General features: G+C 55.1%; 4 protein-coding genes across 4 annotated transcripts; 2 read left to right on the top strand and 2 right to left on the bottom strand.

Annotated features, from left to right (window-relative positions):
* Nucleotides 1-153: 153 nt before the first annotated feature.
* QBC33DRAFT_218439 (cysteine proteinase) lies at nucleotides 154-3,608 on the bottom strand. Its single transcript, XM_060422753.1, has 5 exons — nucleotides 2,820-3,608; nucleotides 1,873-2,751; nucleotides 1,707-1,813; nucleotides 1,474-1,636; nucleotides 154-1,410 (listed from the first exon to the last, which is right to left on the bottom strand). The coding sequence occupies exons 1-5, from the start codon at nucleotides 3,486-3,488 to the stop codon at nucleotides 295-297; spliced, it is 2,934 nt and encodes a 977-aa protein (XP_060287040.1). The 5' UTR covers nucleotides 3,489-3,608; the 3' UTR covers nucleotides 154-294.
* A 413-nt stretch (nucleotides 3,609-4,021) lies between these two features.
* On the bottom strand, nucleotides 4,022-6,868 carry QBC33DRAFT_525888 (SAE2-domain-containing protein). Its single transcript, XM_060426857.1, has 2 exons — nucleotides 6,636-6,868; nucleotides 4,022-6,580 (listed from the first exon to the last, which is right to left on the bottom strand). The coding sequence occupies exons 1-2, from the start codon at nucleotides 6,721-6,723 to the stop codon at nucleotides 4,344-4,346; spliced, it is 2,325 nt and encodes a 774-aa protein (XP_060287039.1). The 5' UTR covers nucleotides 6,724-6,868; the 3' UTR covers nucleotides 4,022-4,343.
* Nucleotides 6,869-8,878: 2,010 nt separating this feature from the next.
* On the top strand, nucleotides 8,879-10,592 carry QBC33DRAFT_597287 (uncharacterized protein; the record flags this gene model as incomplete). Its single annotated transcript, XM_060431920.1, has 8 exons — nucleotides 8,879-8,924; nucleotides 9,340-9,359; nucleotides 9,442-9,476; nucleotides 9,542-9,555; nucleotides 9,628-9,642; nucleotides 9,701-9,843; nucleotides 9,912-10,077; nucleotides 10,135-10,592. The coding sequence occupies 8 exons, from the start codon at nucleotides 8,879-8,881 to the stop codon at nucleotides 10,281-10,283; spliced, it is 588 nt and encodes a 195-aa protein (XP_060287038.1). The 3' UTR covers nucleotides 10,284-10,592.
* Nucleotides 10,527-11,033, top strand: QBC33DRAFT_525877 (uncharacterized protein; the record flags this gene model as incomplete). Its single annotated transcript, XM_060426856.1, has 2 exons — nucleotides 10,527-10,637; nucleotides 10,682-11,033. Coding segments are annotated over 2 exons (336 nt in total), but the record flags the coding sequence as incomplete, so codon positions are not given.
* Nucleotides 11,034-11,044: the final 11 nt, after the last annotated feature.

Below are 11,044 nucleotides of genomic sequence, written 5' to 3'. Positions count from 1 at the left end.
TGGCCCACTCATACTTCACATCCGCTCTAGCCTGTGATTGAAACGGCCTGTAACCCACCGCAAGTGTATCATTGACCGTCCCAAAGGTCGGGGGGGGAGGGGGGGTGGGTTGGGGGCTGCATCCTTCACGCTTGTCAGAGCCACGAATGCTCCCACTCCCAACAATTTCAATCAGGCCCAGCCAGGTTTCGAGCCATCCATTACTTCGTCCGCCATCCCATCGTCCGAGAGGGTGTTTGGATTCCCCAGCTTCGTGCAAGGCCACCGCCAGACTTGCTGGGCATGGGAGACCGTTCAGATCCGTTGGTAGAACAACAAGTATGCAACCTTGTTGTCCTTGATATTATCCCTGACCGGCTTGCCCTTGGGAGTGGCGCTTCGTGACGATGATCCACTGTTCACGACCGAGCTCCATTTCTTACTGCCGTTAACAGCGCCGCTGACCTGGTTCCATCCCTCCTCGTCTCCCGCATCTTCCTCGTTGATGCCGACGAAACGGTTGCTGGCTGGGGCTGCCGATCCTGGTCCATCCTTTCGAATGTCTTGTTGCGGCTGTTGCTGTTGTGCGGCCTTGTTGACCTTCTCCTCGGAGCCGCCCTCGGCAACATCCTCGGACCGAACACGGCGGATCACCGTGTCGTCGATGCGGATCCATTCGAGGCCGTCCTGCCGCCGAACATCGACGGTGTAATGCCCGCCGCTGGCATTCTTTCCATGGTGATAGACTACAGCGCTGAGTCTGTACTTGGGGAGGCCGGATCCCTCGGCCAGAATCGCATTCCGCTTCTGGCGGGACAAGACATCGCGAGGGATTTCAAGCTCCAGGGGATATCCGACCTTCTTCCAAATCTTCACGGTGCCATTCCCCTCAGAGTCGAACTGGAATCGCTTCAGGTGGAGAATGAGGACCGGAGGAAGGGACTCGATAAAGACCTGCTTGGTGGCCGTGGCTCCCTTCCCGTGAGGCGAGTTGAAGTCACCGTGGAGGGTCTCCGAGCGTGTCAGCCCCTTAAGCGCGTCAACGATGTTGCGGACTTCGGGAGCGCCGATATCCAGCTGAAGCGGCTGGTATGGCTCAAGGGTCACCGAATTCTTCAGCCCAGGAACCCGGAGCTCGGAGCGGAGCTGACCGCCAAAGATCTTGGTGACGGGAGACGCAATGTTGGAATAGCCCGAGGAGCGGGTAATGGCAGGTCGTTGCCGAGGCCCGACCTCCAGCCACACATCACTTGACTCGGCGGCATCGTGCGATTTCGATGACACCGATTGGGTGGGCGTGGGCTGGGAGGAATTCAAGACGAGGGTGGAATCATTAGGAGCAAGAGCAGCTCGCATTACCTGCGCACATTCGTCGTGGAGACCTTCAAGGAGGAAGCCGAGAAATTCTTCGGCATCTTGCTGATGACCACGCTGTATCAAAACGGTGTTAGCCAGGCTGCCAACCAACTCTCTTCATCTCAAGGGATCACTCACCCTCATGCTTGCGAAGCGCGGGAGCGTCCGTATCGCTTCGTACACAAACTCTGGAGTAAAAGGTTCGCCATATTGTTCCAGTTCCTCGCTCTTCAGCCGTCTTCGTAACTGTTCTACAGAAGCTGCAGAGTCGATCACCTTGATCTCGCGCATGAACATGATCCTTGCCACAGTATTAGCATTGAGAGCAACTTGGAACCCAGAATAGGGCCTAGGAATAGAACTTCACTCACATGGCATCCAGCAAAGGCGTCTCGCTCTTGAAGCTGTAAGCGGCCCTCTTGGAGACTTGATCCAAGCAGTCGTAGAAGGGAATGCAGAAGAGAAGAACTTGCAAGACCTGCCCGAGCGTTAGTTGTGTGCCGACGGATCTTGCGGCGACGAATGAACCATGCTCACCGAGTTCATATAACACATATTCCCCGTATTAATGAGGCCCCTTGGCTCAAGGAACGAAAGCTTATCCGCACCCCCGACCTCATATGCCTGAAGCGCCTCAACTAGCGAGCTGGCATTCGACTTTGAGAAGCCCGAGATCCCGTCTGCAGCACCAGACCCATCGGTCGTGATCCCGCCATTCATATTGTTATGGCCCCCGGCTTGGGTGGCAACAGCGCCTGAGGAAGGCGACGGCTTGGCGAATAACCCGGTCCAAAGCTTAGGAGCAGCCTTGACTGGGGCAGGTTCAGGTGCAGGCTGGGCGTCCTCCCCCGAAGGCCCACCAGCATTCACATCGTTTGCTGGAGTTGCGGCAGAATCGGCCTTGTCATTAGGGGCCGCACCGGACGCTTGTGACTCGTCCCCAGGTGCCTTTTCGACGGTGGAACCACCCGACCTGGCATCTTTAGGGCTGGCCTTGGGCAAAATTGGGAGCACCGGCAGAGCTGGGACGGCCGCTCGAGATGCGGGTTTCGCGGGATTCGTCGGTGTTGCTGCAGATGTAGTAGTTTGCGAGGGCTGGACAGAGATAGGAGTCGTCGGTGAGGTAGATGCTGCGGAATCTGAAGGAGGTTCTTGTGTTGATGGAGTCTCGGGCCGAGGCGCGGGGGCGTCCACAATAGATGATCCTGCGACAGTGACAGCGGTCTGTTTGGGTGCCGAGGCCGTCCTTGCTGGTGGTCCCGCCAGAGTCTGAGCTTCGGTGTGCTCGGCTATGGCCCCGTGCTCTCTAATAGGCAGCTCGACGTTCGGGGCCCCAGTTTCCGGTGCTCTCCTTCGCCTTCTAGATCTTGCGGCCCGTGCGGGAAACGGCAAGTCTGGTCTCGATAGCCAGGGAAGCTGGGTAGACGAAGTATTGTTAATAACTTGTGTGCGACTGGGAAAGACTCGGGGGACGAGTCACTTACGGGTGGCCTGAATGATTCGGTGCGAGGAGACACCTTGGGCGGTGAGTCACCTTGGGGGTGAGGCCCAGGTTGCTCCTGAGGTTGGATTGGCGGTTCCACCTGCGCTACAGGCTGAATTGGTATTTGTCCCTGGAAGGCCACGAGTTGCGACAGCTGTAGAGGTTGAGTTGGTAGTACTTGAGGCACTTCCCTCAGTTGCGGCGTCGGGGGCGTCATGGGAGGAGGAATGGCATGGACAGAGTGTGTGGAAGAAGGGGTATGAGGCGGAAGCGGGATGGGCGCGTGTGGAGGGATGTGGTATGGTGCCGACACTACGGGCGAGTGTTGAGGAGGCCTCGAGTAGGGAGAGACCATTGGACCATAGTGCTGCACCTGCGCCGAGGTAGGCGACCTAGAGTAAGGCACGGGTGGGTAGCCGTAGAAGTTGGGCGAACCCATGCTGCCATTCTGGTACTGCGCAGGAATGCTGTAGTATGAAGGCGCGCCATACTGGTTCACATATGAGTTGTGATGCACGGGCTGGTGGCTGATATGCTGGTGGTGATAATGGGCCTGGTGGTAGGACTGTGGTCGTCCCCCACGGCGCGGCCCTCCTCCGGGGCCAGGGCCCATATCCAGTCCTCCCTGCACGGCTTGCCCAGCCGGCAGATGCCCACGGTTGTTCATCATGCCGGCCTGGGGATTGTTGAATTGCGGTGGCTAATCACTTTCTGTGATGGCCACCGCGATCGGAACTCGGAGATTGAAGACCGGTGCTGGTCTCTATCAGGGTCCTGTTGAGCCTGGGCAAAGGTCTCCAGGCGCGCGTGGGTGTAGAAAGAGGCGCAAGCTTGGATGTGGCTTCGGCTTTTGGGCTGTCGCAAGGCCACGCGCTGTTTCTTGATAACTGGCTGACCGGTTGATCTCTTGATGCGAATGCGAAAAAAAAACACGCCAGGGCAGAGACCAAAAGGTTGGCAAAGAAATCAGCCAAATATTGGGCGTTTGAGGGAGAAGCGCCACGCCTTAACAATAACAAGGACAGTTCTCGCGAGGCTTTATGCAAGTGGACGTTTGACAGTTCGGAGAAAACAAAATTTGGGCCGGGATTATTTTCACCGGTTCATGTTTTCTGAACCAACACCAGCAGATGAGGCAGCAATTGAGGCAACGAATCTGCAGGCGCTCGGACCACCCGCCCTTGGACGTGTCCTGAATCGAAACCCGGTTCCATTAATAAGCCAGACAATGCAATTCATAAAGCAACAATGAATTCCACTCATCTGACAGGCGAAATTGAGTTGCATGTCTACAAAGGTGAGACCTAGCGTAGGCCATGAAAGATACAGGCCTACCTAGGTCCATAGCTTGGTGCTTGATAGGTTTGAAATACCTACATTGCCATGCCTGACACCGCGCCTACCTAGGTAGTTACTTGTCATCATAATGGACAGAATGCTCTCTGCTCTCTGGTCACAGAGAGTATGTTATCCCATAATCCATCATCCTATATAATGGGCTACACAGCAAGTCTGCTACCGGTGGTCATCGCTCGTCCCTGAAAAGCCACCTTCCTCCGCTCCGCATCGCCTCCCTCCACCTCTCTTCAACGAGTCGCTTTTCTCTCTTATCACCCTCCTCCCTCTCCTTCTGCATCTCTTGCGTACTCGGGAAATCCGTGTTCCAGAAACCCGGCGGCGACTGTCTCCGCGAAAATCTGTGCCTATGCTTTCCATGCTTGTTGGCGAGCTCCCTCGTCTTGGCCTCCAGCCACAGTTCCTCCTTCTCGAGTCGATTCATGAGGCCGAGCCTGTAGGCCTGCTCGCCGAGATAGTCTTCGAGCAACGTGATATCCGCTGCTCGATGGACCAGAGATGGCCCGACCGCCTCAAGCTCGGCTTGGGCCATAGCTCTGAAGTGCTTGCCACAACACTGGGGATCAGTGCAGCCAGGGAGTTCAGCGCGGTCGGACTTGTTACGCACGACCTCGGAGAACGCATAGTTCTGGCCATCATTGAATTTGGGATTGATCTTGAAATCGTCAAGCCGGAGACTCGCCAGGGGTTGGAGGCGGAGTGGAGGAGCACCGGATGGCCTTGAGGCACTGGGTGGCTTTGAGGCGGATGTCTCGCTCATGCGGAGCCGAGACACCGACTTTGGATTTTCCTGATTTCGATCCATGTTCGCTGTTGTTTTTGGTGTCCGGCTCGCATTTCTTCTATCCCCTTTCCCGAACGGCAGCTCCCTCGTTGGCACGATGATATCGAACGGGTCAGCATAAGGCGTTTTACGTATCTGGCGGCTTGGTCGTAATCGAACCGCATCGCCCTCTACCGATGGTCTGTTCAAGAGCGTGTCAAGTCGGCCTGTTGAGGCCACAGCTTGATTCGGAACCTCTATCGAGTTCCGCTGCCCGTTCTGGCAAAAAGGAGTATCATCAGACTCTGCCAATTCATCAACCCCATTATTGAGTCGCAAGCTGTGGCTCATCGCGGGTTTGCGAATTGTGTCCTGCCTTGAGATGATTGGCCTGTAAGTGGATGGAGCGAGAGCAGATGATCGAGCGGCCGTGACGGGAGCCCGTTGCGGCTCTACAGGCGTCCTGAGATGGGTTTGAAGACTTGATAGCTCGCCAGGCCCAGGATGGCAAGCCTCTACCAAGGTAATTCCTTCGATATCATCTTCTTCGAAGTCGTCAGCTGGGGCGGGATCATCGCCACACTGACCTCGTCGCTTTTTGGGAGTAGTCATCGGATCTTGTCCATTGTCTAGGTCGATACTCTCCTGCGGGGAGAAGCCGCGTGACTCTCGCATGAACACTGGGTCTGAGCTGGTGTGTTCGCTCTTGACCCTGCGAGCCGTAGGTGCCTCGCTGGCAGCATCATCCCGCATCCTCTTGCGCACGCTCCTCTCCGAGACGATTATCGGTCCATCTGAAGACGGCTCGTCCTTGATTACAACGTCGCCGGAAAGGGAAGCGTTTCGGGGCAGGTGAGAGAGCAGGACTGTGTCCTGTGTCACGTATGTACTTTCACCCTCCGTCGAGCTTGAGTGTCGTCCAGCGCTGATGGGGGCTCCAATTGATGGTATATCGACTGGCGTGGATAGAGCTCGTCGAGGGGACAACGGCAGTTCCGAGGACAGACGATCCCGTCCTGAAAAGGAGACGCTAGTCCTAGGTTCCGAATGGAAGCTCGAATTTGTATGCGACTTTGCCAAAGGATCGGGAGCTGCCATCTGAGGGAGGGGTTCCTCCGCTACCACCAGTCCCTCATCTGGTCTTGCGGAACCCGAGACGTCGGTAATAGGGAGCTGTGGCTTGGGTTTTGACGAGTCACCATTCTTTTTTTCCAGCTTCTTGACCTTGGCCTCAAGAGCCTCTGCGTACTTGAGCCAACCGTCCCGCTCATCGCGAAACTTCCGGGCGAGGGCCGTGAGGTCGTCGATGGTTTTCCTGGCCGCAGCGTATTTGGCCTTGAGTTTGGCATAATCATTTTCGAGTATGGTAACGGTCGGACCGGATTTGGCGTGCTCAAATCCAGAGTATTCTTGCCTCTTGCATGATGAGGCAGCTTTGTTTGGGGATATTTCTCCCAATGGCGCTCTTGAGTTGCCATCGAAGCCGAGGACCCCTTTTTGGTGTTTGCCACGAAATTCGAGCAGCTCGACCTTTAGGGACCGGTTCTCTCGTTCCAAGCGGTCCACAGTGGTGATACGAGAGCGCAGTGTTGCAACTTCGTCTGTGAGGAGTGTATGCTGTCGACGGTCTCTCTCCTCCAACTCTACCACATAGCCGTGTTAGCGAATATCTGCCCCTTTAGCAACTAGAATACCCACCGGCTTGGAGGTCATTGTCGATCTGGTCGCATACGGTTGCTAATGCCTCAAAAATAGCTGGACGGCCCCTTTCTAACCAGCTGGCCATTGTTCTCCTGTCAAGAAGACCCGGGCGAGCCTTGCCATTGGAATATAGGGCGGTAACAACAATTTCGACGTGGTCACACGGCTCGCGCCAAAATGCTGGCTGCGTCAATAGGTACTCGAGGACATCCCGACGCGCCACAGACCCCTGTCGACGTGTCTCGGCAATTCGGAAAGATCCGTCCCACCGCGCAGGACGAGACCTCCCGTCCGAATCACGCCTCATCACGTGACGACTACTTGGGATTGAATTCATGGGATGGGTTCGCTCTTGCCCGGGCCGACTGACGGCTGATCCCTGCATCTTTTGTTTAGACGGTCAGATCAACAACCAGGCAGTGCAGGATTCATCGACCTAAGCGTTGCATCTATCCGGGCAAATTGCGAGACCCCTGGCTTCTTGCCGTTACTACATAGTATGGTAGTAGTTGATTTATTATTTGCTGCTCGATCAGCCTCCTCCTCGGAATATCTTGCCGTTCCCGTTTGAGAGGTGCAGATGCCTTTGCAGCCTCAATCTCGCCGACAGTGCGCTCACCCATTCATGGGCTTGAATACGGGATGTCGTCTTCTTCTGTAACTGCCGCACATTTCCCGCCTCTAATCGCACGTCTCGAGTCTCGAGCCTTCATTTCCCCTTCCTCCCATCCCATTGTCTGGGCTGCCCGGGTGCTGCGGCAGCTCGGGCAATCAAACACACACACGGAAGGGGTTCGGGGATCAGAGGGTCCTGCGAACATGCTTCCAGAAGGGATTTAGAATGCTGGTGATCTTCGGTTCGTCCGATCCTGCTTTCCTGCTTCCTTGTGGAACAGCAGGTTATTTGTGACGCCCGTGCTGCTGCTGGGAACAATAGGTACGCATGAATTTGGCAAAGCTCCTTGGAACAACCGCACGTGGTCGGGGATGATGGACCAAACCACAGGCAGCAAGCTTGCTCATGATTCTCAGGAGCAATAGTGAGAGGGCCAGACACGGTCGCGCCGCAGTCGTCTATCCATGGGGAGATATGATGGGGTACTGGTATCATGATGCAACCTACATGCGCACTACCTAGGTACCGTCCGCCTCTGTCCGCACGGAGTAACCTACCCGTAGTTGTTGCGCCTTCTTTTGCGCCATGCCGGGACAGTGACATCCTTGCGCCATCTAGCCATGCATGCAGCCGAGAGCTGGCGAGAATGATCTCCCCCATCCCATCTACGTTGTACTGACTACCTAGGTAATTCGAGATCGATCGACATCAATTCCTGTTCTTCGCGTGCAGCATCCATACTTCGTAATGTACAGAACTTGAAGCCCCGTGGTCTCATCCCTGCGCATCTCTTGTGCTACGATTCCATGCTAGTCCCCTTTTTGGAGACAAAATCCTCCCATTATATGGGCATCTCACGTGGTCGAGTCAAGAACTGAGGCACAGCCAAACCGATTTTTCTGTTCCGCATTCAGGCGAAGGAGACGCTCATCAGGCAGGGGTGCCCCACTACGTCTCACTCCAAGAAAGACGCCGCGCACTGTAGGCAATCCGTACCCGCCTCTGGTTTGGACGAAATTTCCCATTCGTACCCTGGACCCCGACGCGGTTCGCCGGAGCATTTGCCACTCTGACCGACGGCCAGCAGCTTGGAACAAGCAACCTTGAACCTTGAACCGCCCTTCTTATCTCCACCTCGGATCTGTGGTCGGGCGCTTGTTATTCTCTTCTTTTTTCGACGCTCGTCCCTGATATCCATCTTCCTACGTGACGTGTCTACGGAGTACTTATCATCCAGGACTCGCCCGGCTCGTCAGAATTTTCCTGTTTCCTTTCCTCCCTCTCGACAGACATTACCTAACCTCCACTACCTACCGGACTGAATCACTCACAAACCTTAGTCTCACAAAATTTCAATCCAATCCAGTGAGTGTGTGTCCTTTTTTGCATACCCCACATCAAGCCTCCCCCACCTTCTTTTCTCGCTGCCCGCTCTTGCGCCCTACCTTTTCCCAGATCCTCCAATACCGAACGAAAAACAAACCCGCCCCCAGAGATCTGGAAACTTTTGTTGCCACACGTGCCAGTACTTACCTGCTCGACATCCAATTCTAACCTTTTTTGCCTTTTTACAACAGACTTCGTGAAAATTTCGTTTTCGACAACTCAAAAACTTCAGACCAAGATGGATTTCAACAGCACTCAAACTCAAGGACGCGCCTGCTTCACATGTAAGTCTAAGCTGAACCCCGCCTCCTCCCTCCATCCCTTTTTCCTGTTTTCTTTCTCAACAAAATTTTCGCCAAAATTTTCCGTCGCACTTTCTTGATTCCGAGGCCTTCTCTCGTTTCTGAGTGCAAATTTGTCCATGGTGACCATGTGAGCAAGCGCCGACTTGCTGTATCTTTGGTCTGCCATGGATGTTATCCCTGCGCCGAAGGCGTCCATTGTGGACGTCTTCTATATGAAGACGACGATGTCCCTCCCATATTCTGCCCTTTCCGATTCACCACATGTTCGAGTTGGACTGGGGAGGGAACTGAACTGGTTCTAAAACAAACTACTCCTAGACACAATGTCTTCAAATTCCCTATTACTAGCACTTGAGGTTCCGTGAGGGAGTTATCTGACCACGATGAATTATAGGCGGCCAAACTACTCACCAGGTATGCGACACGCGCGTGGGAACGAGTTCAAAGCGGAGGATTCCGTTGTGGGCTGCTCACTGACATCAATGCCTCCAAATAGGCTCGGGATTGCCCCAACCGTGGTGCGGCTAAGTGGTAAGATACCTCCTTGCCCCCCAAACCTGCAACTTGTCTTCTCTCTTGCTAACCTGCTCTGCCAGCTACAACTGCGGTGGTAAGTCCTTCCATATATCTGGAGACAACCTAGGTGGCTGAGCTGACCGGTGGATTTTCTACCCATCTTCAGGCGAGGGCCATATGAGTAAGTTCCATGTTCTCGCACTTCCCAGCCCAATGGCCCGGGACTGACATGATTCCAGGCCGAGACTGCCCTGAGGGCCCCAAGGACACCAAGTCCTGCTACCGATGTGGACAGCCCGGCCATATCTCCCGGGACTGCACCCAGGCTGCTGCTGGTGGCCAGAGCGGCGGCGGCGGCCAGGGTGGCGCCGAGTGCTACAAGGTAAGCAGAGCACACCACGCCTGTCCACCCCTGCTACACAACACTAATACCACCCCTCTCTCTTCCAGTGCGGCGAGGTCGGCCACATTGCTCGTAACTGCACCAAGGGCGGCGCTTCCTTCGGCGGCGGCGGCGGCGGCTACCAGTCCGGCGGCTACGGCGGCGGCGGTGGTGGCGGTGGTTTCAACCAGAACAGGACCTGCTACTCTTGCGGTGGTGTCGGCCACATGTCTCGTAAGTGCTTCAGAACTGCTGCGGTGCCGAGCGACCAGGTGGACTAAGTGTTTCTAGGTGACTGCGTCAACGGCAGCAAGTGCTACAACTGCGGCGAGACCGGACACTTCTCCCGTGACTGCCCCAAGGACTCGGGCAGCGGCGAGAAGATCTGCTACAAGTGCCAGCAGCCCGGCCACGTCCAGTCTCAGTGCCCGTCCAACTAGGCAACCTGCAGCGCGGCGACACTCGATACGACTTTTGCGACCTGCTCTTTCGATAGCCAGCCAGCACTAGTGGCTCGTGGCTACAGATTGGTTCGGAACACGGGAAAAGAATGGAAAGGAGGATATCTGCTGCAGATAGACAGCTCCCTCGGAGTGTTTTGACAGAGACCTGCATATTAAACTGCCTTTCTTTGGTGGATGGCTCTCGCGCTCACGCGTGGGGGCTCCACGGGTCGTACTAGGGATATCACGATGGTCACCTGGATATTGCCGGCCGGGTCAGTCACTGTGCCCGCAATGATTTTCCTTTTTTTTTTCCTGCTCTCTCGAGTCGCGTCTCTGTCGACTCTCATCGTATTTTTTTTCCTCTTTCACTCTTACTTTGGCACCCCCAACAGGCATCTTGCGCAAAGTACACAAAAGCACAGATAGAGCATGGTGGAATGGTCGATTGGCAACGGAAAAGAAGTCACGATTCGGGCGTTCCAGGATTGGTCGGGGCCTCCTTACATCAGGGTATGCTCTGTGTGGTAGAAGGCCATCTGTCTCATTTCCAGCCATCATCCTGCATTTGCTTTCTAGGGCGGGATATAACGACGGTCTCGGCTAGGTCTCTGATCTAAAACGGGTTCATAGGACACTCCAATAGCATCACCAACGGCCTTGTCATCATCATCATCTAACCGTCCTCTTTACCTTGTTGTTGTTGTTTTGAGAAATGTTGGGGTTATGATTAATAACCGGACCGAGTAAAATTGCTC

The sequence above is a fragment of the Phialemonium atrogriseum genome, assembly GCF_030411735.1.
Source record: "Phialemonium atrogriseum strain 8032-3 unplaced genomic scaffold QBC33scaffold_3, whole genome shotgun sequence".
NCBI classification, from domain to species: Eukaryota; Fungi; Ascomycota; class Sordariomycetes; order Cephalothecales; family Cephalothecaceae; genus Phialemonium; species Phialemonium atrogriseum.
Note: the sequence above shows the minus strand (reverse complement) of the source record. Positions and strands in the feature narration are given on the sequence as shown.

Bases quoted from the DNA above. Each gene is read 5' to 3' on its own strand.
- QBC33DRAFT_218439 (XM_060422753.1), bottom strand. From the start codon at position 3,488: ATGATGAACAACCGTGGGCATCTGCCGGCTGGGCAAGCCGTGCAGGGA. The intron at 2,752-2,819 runs GTAAGTGACTCG...TCGTCTACCCAG, and splicing joins CCGAATCATTCAGGCCACCC to CTTCCCTGGCTATCGAGACC. The intron at 1,411-1,473 runs GTGAGTGATCCC...GTTTTGATACAG, and splicing joins CGCGCTTCGCAAGCATGAGG to CGTGGTCATCAGCAAGATGC.
- QBC33DRAFT_525888 (XM_060426857.1), bottom strand. From the start codon at position 6,723: ATGGCCAGCTGGTTAGAAAGGGGCCGTCCAGCTATTTTTGAGGCATTA. The intron at 6,581-6,635 runs GTGGGTATTCTA...GCTATGTGGTAG, and splicing joins CGACAATGACCTCCAAGCCG to AGTTGGAGGAGAGAGACCGT.